This window comes from Callospermophilus lateralis, chromosome 2 (assembly GCF_048772815.1).
Source record: "Callospermophilus lateralis isolate mCalLat2 chromosome 2, mCalLat2.hap1, whole genome shotgun sequence".
Lineage (NCBI taxonomy): Eukaryota > Metazoa > Chordata > Mammalia > Rodentia > Sciuridae > Callospermophilus > Callospermophilus lateralis.
In genome coordinates, this window is record NC_135306.1 from 202172003 (window position 1) to 202185699 (window position 13697).

The 13697-nt window shown below is 49.6% G+C and overlaps 1 protein-coding gene across 5 annotated transcripts; it reads right to left on the bottom strand.

Moving 5' to 3' along the window:
• Positions 1–588: 588 nt before the first annotated feature.
• On the bottom strand, positions 589–7596 carry Slc22a6 (solute carrier family 22 member 6). 5 transcript variants are annotated; one of them, XM_076844706.2, is made up of 10 exons: positions 7228–7596; positions 6533–6636; positions 6163–6317; positions 4943–5111; positions 4389–4512; positions 4124–4239; positions 2700–2914; positions 2453–2561; positions 929–1000; positions 589–673 (listed from the first exon to the last, which is right to left on the bottom strand). In XM_076844706.2, the coding sequence occupies exons 1-10, from the start codon at positions 7594–7596 to the stop codon at positions 589–591; spliced, it is 1518 nt and encodes a 505-aa protein (XP_076700821.2). The 5 variants fall into 5 exon arrangements, with proteins under 5 accessions (XP_076700821.2, XP_076700820.2, XP_076700819.2 ...); XM_076844705.2 differs by having other exon boundaries at positions 878–1000; XM_076844704.2 differs by having other exon boundaries at positions 929–1132.
• Between the last annotated feature and the right edge of the window lie 6101 nt (positions 7597–13697).

A 13697-nucleotide genomic window follows, 5' to 3' on the forward strand; every position in this document is an offset into this window, starting at 1 on the left:
GGATACTGCAGTAACCTAGAGAATTCCAGCATCCGACCACGCTGCTGGAAGACCCAGCATCCAGACATCATCGAGGTGTCCTCTTTGCTCCTCCTTCGCAGCTAGAGGTTCCACCTGAGCTCACAGGGGGGGGGAGGAGCCTGAGACAAAGCCTCTGATTGGCTGCTTTCATGGCAGCCTCTTGTCAACTTCCGGGAAGGGGTGGGGCAAAAGCTGTTTGGCTAAGCCTCACACAAATTCTTGCCTAGGTTAGAGGAGGAGGGAGGTAGGGTCTTTCCTAGTCATCTGAGCTGGTTTGTGGAGTCCTAGGGGTGGAAGGTGATGGGCCCGGAGGGCGCTGGGAGACCTCGGGGGCTGGAAGCTGACTCTTGTGGACTGGCGATTCCATTTAAGATGCTGCACACAGTCAGATCTTTTAATGATGGGGTCTTAGTGGGGTGTGCTCGGGGAGAGGGACCCGTGGGAAGTGCTTCCCTGACCCACAGCCCCCACACTTAGGCCGTCACCCTCTTCCCCTCCTTGTGTGGGGAGCTGGAGGGACCGTAGGACCCTCACTCCACTTCGGGCCGTGGGATGCCCTTTTGGTCCTCAGAGTCCGTTCTTCTGTGCTGAGGTCCGGAGTGGGACCATCTGCTTCTGCTGCTCTTGCTGCTGTTGCCTCCGTTTGCCTCTCCTCCTGGGGGCAGGAAGATGGATCTCTGTGTATTCAACCCCCAGGCCCGGACTGGTAGGTCAGAGGTGCCCTCCACTGGGTGTGCCCAGCCACCTTCTCTCCACCCTGCTCATCTTTGCTCCCTAGAGCTGGGAGCCCCAGGGATTCCAGGAGAATCTTAGCTGGTTGGAGACAAAGGGACAAAGAGCCCTCTGCCACCCCTACCTGGGTGTGTGACCTGGGTAAGTTCCTGCTCCTCTGTGAGAGAGGACCCACCTGCCCTCCAGGTCCTGCACAGTATCCGGCAGTGGCTGGCCCAGGGTCTCTGGCAGGAGCGCGGTGGCAGCACTGGCAACCACGGGGACAGCGCCGTAGATGAAGAGAGGAATGGTGGGGTAGAGCTCCGCGGTCATGCTCACCAGAGGGCTCACGATGCTGCCCACTCGGGCCATCGTGCTGCCCATTCCCAGGCCTGTCTGCCTGTGGGATGGGGTGGGGCATTTGTTAGCATGATTGCTGAAGTTCTGGCCACTCTGGAGTAGAGCAGCTCAGCCCCAGCCCAGGGCTTGTTCCCCAACTGATTTGAAGATGAATTTGACAGTTCTTTTGGTGATTTTTTTTTTTTTTTTAAGAAAAGTTGGGAGGCCTCTGGCCAGAGAATCAGGACACTTGTGATCGAATATTATCTCTGCTTTTAAGTTTCTGTGTGACTTTGGGTAAGTCCTTGTTCCTCTCTGGACCTCAGTTTCCTTATTTGTCAAATGAGATGGTTGCATTAGACCCAGAGTTCTCAGATTGCTTGAAGGATTTTCGAGTCACAGGTGCCTCAGCCCCTCCAGACCTATTGGATTAGGATCCCCAGGGAAGGGTCCTGGAATCTGCATGTTTGAGAATGTGCTAAGAAAAGAGAAGAGCTTAAAAACATTGATTCAGGGGGCTGGGGTTGTGGCTCATTGGGAGAGTGCTTGCCTAGCATGCATGAGGCACTGGGTTTGATCCTTAGAACCACATAAATGTAAAATAAAGATATTGTGTCCACCTAAAATTAAAAAATAAATATTAAAAAAACACATTGATTTAAAAGGCAGACTTCATGGGGCCTAAATTTAAATGAAAGCTTCATTTCTCACTAGCTGTGTAATCTTGGAGAAATAACTTCTCTGGGTCTCAGTTTTCACCTTTGTAAAATGGACATAATGATACTACCTGCCTCAGTGACTGGCTATGAGGATGAAGTGAGTTAATATTTGTAAATAGTTTAAGATGGTGCCTGGCAGGCACATAGGATAGCTTTGTACTGTTATTCTTTCCACTGAAGTCCCATAAGGGCACAGGAAGGTATCTGTGACACCTTATCCCAAGGGGCCAGAGGAAGCCAGATATTTCTCTGACATCTCATGTGAATTTTGAATTCCATTCTGAACATAGACGTTTCTCATTCCTTGAAGAAACAATACCCTTCTTGCCCAATCTTGGCACTCAAGAAAAGCAGAGCAGTACATGTGTACTGCTGGCATATCATCAGGTATGTCTACTGTGGTAGGAGATGACCTTCATGTTTGTGTCATTTTTGGATTAAGGCTCCCTACCCTGCCCAAGTCGGTGACTCTTTTGAGATCTTCTGGGGTCAGATCAGGGCTGGGCAGCCACATTTGTGTTAGTGAGACTGAGAAGGGTGTATTGAGTGACCATTATGTGTCTTCAACTGGTGAGTGTTGGGAGGGGGACTGGACTAGACTGTGCTCTGGGGTCCAACCTGTGTGCAGAGCAGTCTTTCCCCAAGCACAGGCTCACACTCACCGTATCACTGTGGGGTACAGCTCGCTAGTGTACAGGAAGATGCAGTTGAAGGAAGCAGCCAGGCAGCCTTTCCCGAGCACAGCCAGGGAGGTACGGACAATTGTCTGGTCTGGAGAGAAAGGAGGGGGAACAGTGGGAGCTTGGAAGTGGGGGATTGGAGGCATTGGCCTCTCCGTCTTCTGAGAAGTTGGGTCATGGCTGGGGATGGGGCTAAAGAGGAAGGGCCAAGGTGCTTATGGGTGCTCACCCTGGGGTATCACCCCATTCACCAGGATGCAGATGCCTGCCAGCAGCAGTGAGGCCATCTGTGCAGGCCGGCGACCCAGAGAGTTGATGATAAGGAAGCACACAAATTTAGCGGGCAGGTCCACCGCTCCAAAGATCACCTGGATTAGGTAGATGCTGACCCCAAAGCCCTGCAGGTCCATGACCAGCCCGTAGTAGGCAAAGCTGGTGGCAAACCTAGGGGGAAGGGAAGAGGGGGAAGGAGTTCTTAGGGAAGCTTAAAGGAGGTGGCTCTTTTAAATAGTGGGGTGGGCTGCATTTGGTACCCTGCTTAAGGACCTAGAGTTCCATCTTGGCATATTTAAACTGAAGTTTCAGTATGGGGGCAGTCCTCCAATACGCCACATTTTCCAATATTGTGAGAAAGAGGTTCTCCAGTGTGCTGGGGGAATTTTCATTTGTTGCTACGTAGGATTTATGTGGTTTTATTTATTTATTTTTTTTTTAACAATTTTCCTCCTTTTTTTTTTTTTTAAGAGAGAGAGAATTTTTTATATTTATTTTTTAGTTTTTTCAGCAGACACAACATCTCTGTTTGTATGTGGTGCTGAGGATCAAACCCGGGCCGCGTGCATGCCAGGCGAGCGCGCTACCGCTTGAGCCACATCCCCAGCCCGATTTATGTGGTTTTAGCCTTTATCTTGTCTAATGATGCTGGGCTGAGGGAGGGCAGGTGGTTATCCAAGCCACATCTTTAGGTCTGAGGTGTTGGGAGAAGCCAGTACAGCCTGGGACCTGTCCATGGTCCTGGGACAGATGTTGTGAAGATGTTAGGAACCTACAAAATGAAGCTCGGGGTTTTTTTTTTTTGGATAGAACCCACACTGAGAGGAAATCCAAAATTGGAAGCCAATAATTCTTTGGCAGGATTGGTCCTTCTGACCACAGTCTTCTAACTGCTCTGGGATTGCCATGGTGTTGGGAAAGGGGGTAAGAAGAAGGAAAAGGGGGAATGTTGCAAAGGAAGATTTTTGGCTTATATCATCCATGACCCAAGTGTCCTTGTGGCGGTGGGTGTTAGCTCTCTTACTCTCTCACGGTCTCTCCCAGTGCCTGTGCTTTTGGAAGGCACTACCAGGCCAGTAAAGCCTCTGAGTGTTTTTGCAAACCACACTGGCCTCTGCCAGCATGATGTAATTCTTTTGACTCTGGAGGCCACTGGTCCTGGTGAGATGCTTTTGTCTTTGAACAGAGTTGGGGAGAGAAGAAGCTGGGGAGACCGAGATCCAGCTTGGGGACTAGGGCTCAGTTGAAGCTGGGGCCAGGTCCACTGACTTTCCCTCCCTCTCATCTGTCTCTCTCATTCATAGTATCCACCCCCTCCCCAGCCTGCCTTTTGACTCTTGGTCAGTCTGTCTGACTGTCAATGTGTCCATCTGGGCCTACCACAACATGGAGAGGCAGAGGAAGAGGCGACGAAGGGTAGGGCAGCGCAGCAACTCCATGGCTGAAGCCTGGCTCTTGCCCATGGTCAGCTCTTTCTGCAGACTGGTACGGAGCACCTGATAGGATGGGAAGGGCCCAGGGCCTGAGTTCCTCCCAGGGGATCCTCTCTCAGAGAATCCCTCTGGGTCCTGGGTCCTGAGTCTTGGGTTTGGGACTTGGGCTGGAGCCCTGGTGGGGTGTTGTGGGAGGTCTCAGGGGCTCTCACCTCCATACTTAGCTTGGCCCCTTCTTCTTGCTTCCCATTGATCTGGGCCACTCTCTGCAGGGCCTTCAGGGTGAGGTCCAGTCTCCCAGAGGAGGAGTACCAGCGGGCAGACTCAATGAAGAACCTGGCAGTGGGGATGGGCTTAGGTGTCGGTGTGGCTTTGGTTGCAGTGAGCTGGGCTGGGCTTTCTAAGGATTTCATTTAAGGTTGGGAGCCCAGGAGTCTTTCCAGATCCCTCTCTGTGATCATAAGGCAGTGCCCAGCTTTGCAATGATTCATCCCCAACCCAGGAGTCCAGCTCTTGGGTGCTAGGTAGTGGGTGCAGGGCAGGCAGTTGGAGGACTGGGGGAAGCCAGGGAACTGGATAACCCTGGGCAAAGCCTTCTCCCTGCATCCTTGGTTTTAGCATCTGTCACATGATGCCATGGATTGGGTTTGGCTTTCTGGCTTTGACCAACTGTGGGGTGGGGTGTGTGCCTAGCTCTGGGAGTGGTCCTGTCTCTTGGAACCCTCTGGGCTCTGTGGCGTGGCCTCCCACCCCAGGCTCCACGCACCAGGAGTAGATGAAGAAGGCAAAAAAAGGTGCAGAGACCAGCAGCTGCAGGTGGCGCCAGTGGGGCACAGCATAGGCCAGGCCGGCCAGGAGGAACTGGCCCAGGCTGTAGACATAGCCAATCAAGGTGCCCACGTAGGCGCGTGTGTGGATGGGCATCCACTCCACATCTGCAAAAGGGGTTGGAACAGGGAAGTGTGACTAACGCGGCTGCTGGGTGGGAAAAGACACACTCCTCCTCCCAACCTCAGTCTTTCCCAAGGCTCCGTGGATGATGCATCAAATGAGCTTGGGTGCCAGGGTAAGGGAGTGGGGGACTTTGGGTAGAGGAAGGGATGGGGATGTGGGCTCAGAACCCCCAGGAACTGCCTCCCACTTTCCCCTCCCCCACCTATGATCCCAGAGCCCCCTTTCCCTTCAGAGCATCTCTGCCCACTCAGTCTATCCCCAATAGCAACTCCTCTCCTCCTCCTCAGCCCTGGGCTGAGTTTCCCTTCAAGTGGCCAGAGCAGTGGGTTTTCTCCATCTTGGAGCATCAATTGAGATGGGAGTGGGATTCTCAAATGTCCTGTCCCAGCCCTAGCACAGTCTGCTAATTCTTTTAGTCCAGAGAATTCCACATCCTTGGATTTCTTTCTGGGCTTGAGGAATGACCATGGATAAGTCCCTTCCCTTCTTCCCAGCCTTGGGCTCCTGACTGAAAAAGCAACGTGTCTGATCTATCAGAGGAAGCACTTTGACGGCCCATGAATGATCATTCTTAGTGCCATATGTGTTTGGTCTGTATGTCGGGTTGCCTATGTTTAGAAATATTAGATCTAATGCAACATGAAAAATCTGGGATATTTTACATTAATCAAAAAGGAGGGGTAGGATCTGATGCCCCTAGGACCTCTTGGCTGGAGCAGTGTGTCTGTGGTGTCTCTGGATGGGATGTGCCTATTATTTGGATACAGTCTTCACCACTCCCTCATGCCTCCTGTACCTGGCCTGCCTCAGTCACTTACATGACCTGCTGGCTTTAACAGTGGAGTCCCCAGTCTCATTTCTAAATGAGGGGTGAGGACGGCCAAGTCTGAGAGGGAGGTTGTCATTACTGGCTATTGGGGTAGACCCAAGGGAGAGGCTGGAGGGCAGGCAGGGCTCCAGAGGGAGGGGTGGGCTGAGAGATGAGGTGGAAGGGATCTGGACAGAGGGCAATGGGTGGGGGAGGATCCTTACTCAGTGTCATGCAGTTGAGGGAGATGCTAGCCAGAGACATGCCCGAGATGAGCCGGAAGGCACAGTAGACCGGGAAGTTGGGAGCATAGGCTGCACAGGTCCCCGACACAGCTGTTTGTAGGTAGTTCAAGATCAGCACCTTCCGCCTGCCCAGCCTGTTATGGGAGGGAAGACCTGTAGCAGAGGCCTGGAGAGGCATGTCTGCCCTGGGCTGAGGGCCTTTGAGGGCCTCCTGAAGGTTGTGAGTCTACTGCTGCTGTAGGTCCTCAAACCAGCCCCAGTGGGAATGCAAGCCTCCCACCCAGGGACCTGAGTCCAGTCAAGGGGCTGTCAACTCCAGCCCAGCCCTTTGGCCTTACCCAGGACTGACCTGTCCGCCAGAGAGCCGAACACCATGGCTCCCAGCAGCACTCCCACCATGAACAAGGACTGGGCCAGCTGGCGTAAGGCCCTGTGAGAGCACACAAGGTTCCACTGCAGAGAGAGGGTGGCGAGATCAGGCAGAGATGAGCCCGGAGCCCTTACCCTTCTCTAGGCTGGTCCTCAGGGCCCACATCACCCTCCTCCCTGACAATTCCCTCTCTTCTTTGCCTCTCTGTTCCTGGGAGCTGAGAGCATTTTTTTTTTTTGTGGGGGGTACTTACTGGGGATTAAACTCAGGGACACTTGAACACTGAGCCATATCCCCAGCAGTATTTTGTATTTCATTTAGAGACAGACTCTCACTGGGTTACTTAGTGCCTCACTTTTGCTGAGGCTGGCTTTGAACTCGCGATCCTCCTGTTTCAGCCTCCTGAGCTGCTGGGATTATAAGACGTGGGCCACTGTGCATGGTGAGAGCATTTTTTAAAACTCAGAAGTTCTCACATCTGTTTTTGGTTTTAATTTTACAAAGTCTCTAGTCTTGACTCCTTTTTTCGTCTCCTAATTTTGGCCCCTGGAGAAGTTGAGAGAGAGAGAGAGAGAGAGAGAGAGAGTGTGTGTGTGTGTGTGTGTGTGTCTGTCCGTCTCGGAGGGGAAGGCAGAGTCTGGATGGTGTGTGGAAGGGGGAGGCCAGGTACTCACCTCACTTACGATGGTTGAAGGGAAGGTGCTGTTGTCATAGATCCAGCCATCAGTGCAGGGCTCTGTGTCCTCTGTGCTGTTGGCTTCTGTGCCACTGGCAAAGGGCAGTCCTCGCTGCGGGGAGGTGAAGCGGAGGCAGGACTCAGGCCGCCCCTGCCGGTCCCGGGGCAGCCAGGCCTCCAGCGCCCCGTCCTTACTGAGGTTGGCGTGGGCAGGTGGGCGGCAGTGGTGAGGGGGGATGGCGGCAGTGAAGTTCTGCAGGGTGTTGTGGGAGGCCATCAGGATCAGAGGGAGGACCACCAGGGTGACCTGGATCAGCTGGAAGCGGCCGACACCCCCCACCTGCTTCAGGAGGTCATTGAAGGCCATGAGGCCAGGCCAGGCCAAGTGGCTGGAGGCTGAGGACTTCCAGGACCAACAATCCGTCTGTCTGTCTGCCTGCCTGCCTGTGGTTCTCTGCCTGAGAAGCAGGGCTGCTACTGCTTCCACAGCTGAGTGGCTCCTGGAGCTGAAACTGAGCTGGCTCTGTGGGGGGACTGCGGCCTGGGGGCTGCCCCTCCTTCTCTTCCCCTCTCCTTATTCTGTCCCTCCCTTTCTCTGGCAGCTTTTTCTCACTTTTCGGGGTCCGGATGGCTCAGCTTTCAGGGTCTGCTGGAGCCCTCATCCTTACACTGGCAGGTTTTAATCCTTGGCCTGGGGAGAATGAGTTAAAGTGTGACTTGGTATCAGAAGGATTAACCCTCTGAGTATTCCCTGTGTCCGTGGAATTTCTCCAAGTGAGTATAAAGGGCAGGAGAGGGTGGATGGAAGTGGGAGTGGAAAGAGGAGATGGGAGGGTCCAGCTGGGCATCTGGGAGCAAAAGGGGTCAAAGTGGGACATCGTTGCCTTATTTATAGTGGGCTCTTGGAAACACGGTGGTCTCTTGAAGGGTTTTTGTCTTTTTAGTGGACAGAGTCCAAACAGTCTGTCTCTGGGAAGGGTTGCCAGAGAACATCCAGGAGGCCCAGTTGTGTGAACTTCAGATTGATGAATAATTTTAAAAAGTCTGAGTATATTCCTAATGTCGTGGGACATACTTATGCTAAATAATTATTCATTGATTTAAAACTCAAATTCAACTGGGCATCTTGTATTCTTATTTGGTAAACTGGGTTACTCCAATCTGCTCTTCTAGGGACACTCATCTCTATTCTTCTTCTTCTTCTTCTCTGGACAGCTCACATCTTATAGGACCACAGCTTTGTTCACTTGGAGGAAACAACAGATGTCAAAGGCTGCTCTTGAAGGAGTGGGACCAAGACCAATGCCACACATCACGTGGGTTTGTTTTTCTGGAGTCTAAGCTTTCACCTTCCTGGTTCATGTCTTTCCCTTTGTCAGGTCTTCTGTCTGTGGGATTTTCTTTTTTAAACAATGAGCATGAACTTATTTTATTTTTAGCGACAATTCTAAGATATCGCTTGAATTCTGCCAACAGTTTTTGGCTCCCACGTCCTGGTCACTCATGATCAGGGCAGTGCTGTGCTCTGATTGGTTGGGTTTCCACAGGCTCTGATTGGTTAGATCACGGATCAGGGATGCTGAGAGAGCAGGTTGCTGCGTTCTGTTTTTGATTTGCAGAGTGCATATTATGTAAAACATGGACTCTGGAATTAGTGGCGTGGATCCAAGTCCTCACTTCACATTCGCTGGCTGTGTTACAAGGTGCAAGTTGGTAAACTCCTCTGTACTTCATTGCCTCACTGAATTGTGGAGGGTTAAATGAACTAATACAAGTAAAGAGCTTTAAGAACTTCTAGCCAGTGTGTGGTAGTACACACCTGTGGCTCCAGCTGTTTGGGAGACTGAGGCAGGAGGATCAGTTGAGCCCAGGAGCTAGAGACTTGCTTAGGCAACATGGTGAGAACCCATCTCAAAAAACAAAGAAAAACCAAGTGCTGTGGTGCCTGTAATCCCGGTGGCTTGGGAGGCTGAGCAGGAAGATCATGAGTTCAAAGCCAGCCTCAGCAAAAAGTAAGGCGCTAAGCAACTCAGTGAGACCCTGTCTCTAAATAAAATAGAAAAAAGGGCTGGGGGTGTGGCTCAGTAGTCAAGTGCCCCTGGGTTCAATCCCCAGTACTGAAAAACAAAACAAAACCAACCAAACAAAGAAAAATCAAACCCAAACAAATGAACAAAGAAGTTTCTGCCCCATAGCTTGGTGATTTTGAACCCTTTCTATTTGTTTCTGGTAGAAAGGTGAGATTATCATGTGGATTTTAGAAAAGAAAATAGGTTTAAGCATATCATTATAAACAGTAATTCTCCACTGGGGACTATTTTGCCTCCCTTCAAGGGACATTTGGTCATGTCTGGAGACATTTTTGGTTGCCATGCCCGGGAAGTGGGTGCTATTGGCTTGTGGTGGGTAGAATCTGGGGGTGCTATGAGGCTTCCAACAATGCACAGGAGAGCCCCACAGCCAAGAATTATCCTGATCTAAAATGTCAATGGTGCTGGGGTTGAGAACCCCATCCAAAACAATGTTTCTGAACTTTTCTGTACAGTGATCAATCTCATACCTGTTTGGCCAAGAAAATTCCAGTCATACAAATAACTCCTAACAAAATATTCCTAAGAATGTTTACACTCTCTGAAGGAACTTTGGATTGGGCAAAGGGGAAGTAGGGGAGGGGAGTGGGGTATGGGGGTAGGAAAGATGGTGGAAGGAGACAGACATCATTACCTTAGCTAGGTACATGTATGATTGCACAAATGGTGTGTCCCTACTTCGTGTACAACCAGAGAAGTGAAAAATTGTGCTTCATTTGTGCACAATGAGTTGAAGAACATTCTGATGTCATGTATAACTGATTAGAACAAATAAAAAAAAGAATGTCTACACTCTCTTTTGAGTAGGGAAGATGTCTTACAAGGTGAGTAATAGAGAAATAGAAATTCTCTTTCCTGCTCTGCTTAAGTAGAGCAGAGTAGCTTCCACAGTACTGCAGTTCTGTCCCTGCCCAGGTCTACTCAGCCATTTTCTCCACTGGGGTAGCCAAATCAAGACCCTGATCTCTCTGGGTCCAGTCTAGTAGTCTTCTCTGGTGTGTGTGTGTGTGTGTGTGTGTGTGTGTGTGTGTTTGTACTGGGAATTGAACTCAGGGGCACTCAACCACTGAGCCACATCCCCAGCCCTATTTTGTATTTTATGTAGAGACAGGGTCTCACTGAGTTGCTTAGGCTGAGGCTGGCTTTGAACTCGTAATCTTTCTGTCTCAGCCTCCTAAACTGCTGGGATTACAGGAGTGTGCTACCACGCCCAATTCTGCTGTGTTTTAATTTGGTTGTTGGTCATGGCCTACCATTCTAGACCTTTCTTTGCCCTGTATGGTGTCTTTCTGTTTTCGGTCTCTGGCTTTTCCTCTCCTTCTGACTTTCGCTACACCATACTACATCAGCTATGTTGGCCTATGTCTAAACACAAGGGATGATTAAGGTTCCATAGTTTAATAAGAGATAGCCCAGGCCCTATACAAATTAGCTGATGCAAAGGGTCATGGGGGGAGGGTCTTTCTCAATTCTTCTTTGCAGAAATCTCCAAGTCTTGCTGTTGATGGGAAGCAGTGTAAAATCAAGATGCTGTGTTTATGTAAATTGTACTTTTGTGAGTTCCATTGTCCATTGAGACCGTGGGATATATACACAATGCTCAGATTAGTTCAAAACTTTTCTAACTCCAAAGCTGGGTTCTAAACTGCTGCTCCAGAGGCATAGACTGCTCCACAGAAAGGGTTTTGGATTATCTGTCCTTGCACGTACAGAAGAGAATAGGGGAGAACCAGAGGGGGACGTGATTCAGCTAGCCTCCCCCTCCCACCCACTGTTGGTTCTGGACTGGGTCCAATGGGTGTCCAGATGCCTGACAACATTCTCCAGGCCAAGGTATATAAGAGCCTGTGGCCTGGGGATGCGAGGACAGCTGGACAAACAGCTTGGGGGCTGCAGGGCCAATCTCCTGCCAGGACTTGGTACCCCTGGGGGGGAGTAGGTGGAGTACTGGGAGCAGCAGGGGTGATGGGCCCTTGCAAGCACCCTCCTTCTACAAACCTGTGCCTAACCCTGCCTTGAAGAACTCCCTTCTCAGTCCCTGACCAGCTCCAAGCCTGGATGAGTCCAGAAAAGGTTTCACTGGAGGCTCCAGGGACTGAATTGTAGTTTGGATCATTGTGCTCAGCTCCCAGGATCATTAGAGTAACAGAGGGATTCCCCAGCAGCCTCCCGGTTCAAGGAGAGCTTCTGATGCAAATGATTTATAGAGCTGGGAATTATCCCTTGGGGACCTTCTGGATCACTAAAAACTTAAATTGGATTCCCCTGGGCTAACTGGCATGTGGACTTAGATTCTGGCTGTGTTCAGTCGGAAAGCATCAAACCTGGGAATTTCCTATTATTCCAGAGCCACAGAGTCACACACCATCAGAGCTGAAAGGTGTGATTCAGGTAAAAACAACTCACTGTGTGGATAAGGAGACCAGAACCCAGAACAGGCAAGAAGTTTGTCTGTATAGAACCCAGCTCGCTCAACTCTGCTGTTCTTCCCACCATGCTAGCCACCATCACTCTCTCTCATTTTCTGGGATAAGTATTGACTTTGTACAACTTTATTCTGTTCTGTGGATTTAAAGTATGAACTACATGTGATTTTGATTACTTTGTGAGACTTTTCAAATAAATAATTTGCAGATCTTGCTCAAACCCGCCCAAGCACGAGTTTGAAATGACCCCAAGAGTTCAGCAGATTCCACGTGCTGCTGACCCCACAGTAACCTTCTGAGCAAGGAATTCTGACCAAACTGAATTTTGCGCCTTGTGCCTAGGCTATCCTGGCTGGCAGACAGTGCAGGCATTATAAATCCATCTGAAGACTGCCGCTCTCTAATATGAGACCAGTGACCCATGAGGACTCTGCCTCATGGGATTCACTGAGCCAGTTGGAGTCCCCGCTGTAGTACAGAGGAGGGAGAGGCAGCAGGAGGAGCTGAGGTTGGAGGGGAACCAGCACTGGTGGAGAAAAGGAGAAATGAAGATTTGGTGGGGTATTCTGACCAGCAAGCCAATTGATTCTAAGTCTTGATCATATAACTAGAAAGTGTCCTCCTCTCCTTCACTAGGTGCAATAAGCATCGTGAAAAGCACCCTTTCCTGTGTGGCTGGGTGACAGGCTGGTCACCTGTCCCTTCCCTGACTTACTCCCCTTCTTTCTGCTCCTTTGGATTGCCTGCCAAATAAGCAAATCACATTCAAATCCTTGTTGTGGGGGTCTGCTTCTGGGAAAACCTACACTAAGATACAATTGCAATCACGATTCAGCGTGTGATAACCAGGGCACCTAACCCAGGCTCTGGGGAGCCACAGAAGGTTGTTTTTTTTATATTTATTTTTTAGTTCTCGGCGGACACAACATCTTTGTTTGTATGTGGTGCTGAGGATCGAACCCGGGCCGCACGCATGCCAGGCAAGCGCACTACTGCTTGAGCCACATCCCCAGCCCCACAGAAGGTTTTTTGGAACAAGCAATACAAGCTGAGGCCTTAAGGATGACTTGGGGTTAACCCAGTATAGTGGAGGTTGGATGGGTGAAGTCCACTGCTGGTGGACTCGGGAATTTTGTTACAGCAACAGAAAACAGACTAATAAACTCTATTTTTCAGACCCTAGACCAAAGAAATTGAATGAGATTGAGTTTTAGGGTGCAAGGTAGAGGGTGTTAAAAACTGAAGTTGTTGAGGAGGGTTGGGTCTGATCCTGATGAGCCTTGTAAGAGAGTTTAAACTTCATCCCAATGGGAAGTCACCAAAAGATTGAGGCAGGGATGCAATACAATCTTTTTTTTTTGCATTTATTAAGCGCTCTTTCAAATCTCTAAATACAGATTTGAGAGTAGTCATTAGCTCTGTGGTTGACAATCAATCTCTGGAGAATGTTGAAGTTGTCCATTATGGTAGCCAAGAGCCACTACTGAGTGCTTGAATTGGGCTGGTCCAAATCAAGCTATGCTGTTGGTATAAAATACATACCAGATTTTGAAGGCTTAGTATGAACTTAAAACTACAAACTATTTCATTAATAACTTTTATATTGATTGATGTTGCAATGGTAATATTTAGGTGTGTTAGGCTGAGTAAAATGTATTTTTCATATTTAGTATATTATTAAAATGATTTTCATCTTTTTCTTTTCATTTTTAAAAAATGGCTGCTAGGAAATTTCAATGAAAATTTATACAGATGGCTCATATTATATTTCCATTGGAATGTGAGAGGCAGAAGTCCTGGGGAAAGATTTCTGAGAGATGTCAGTGCTTAAGAAATGATAGAGGAAGAATTGCTGCTTTTGGAATTGTTTGGTAATGAGGAACAAAACTCCCTCAGCTTAAACAAGAAGAGAAATTTATTTGGAGAATTCAGGGCTTCTTAACAGAACTCAG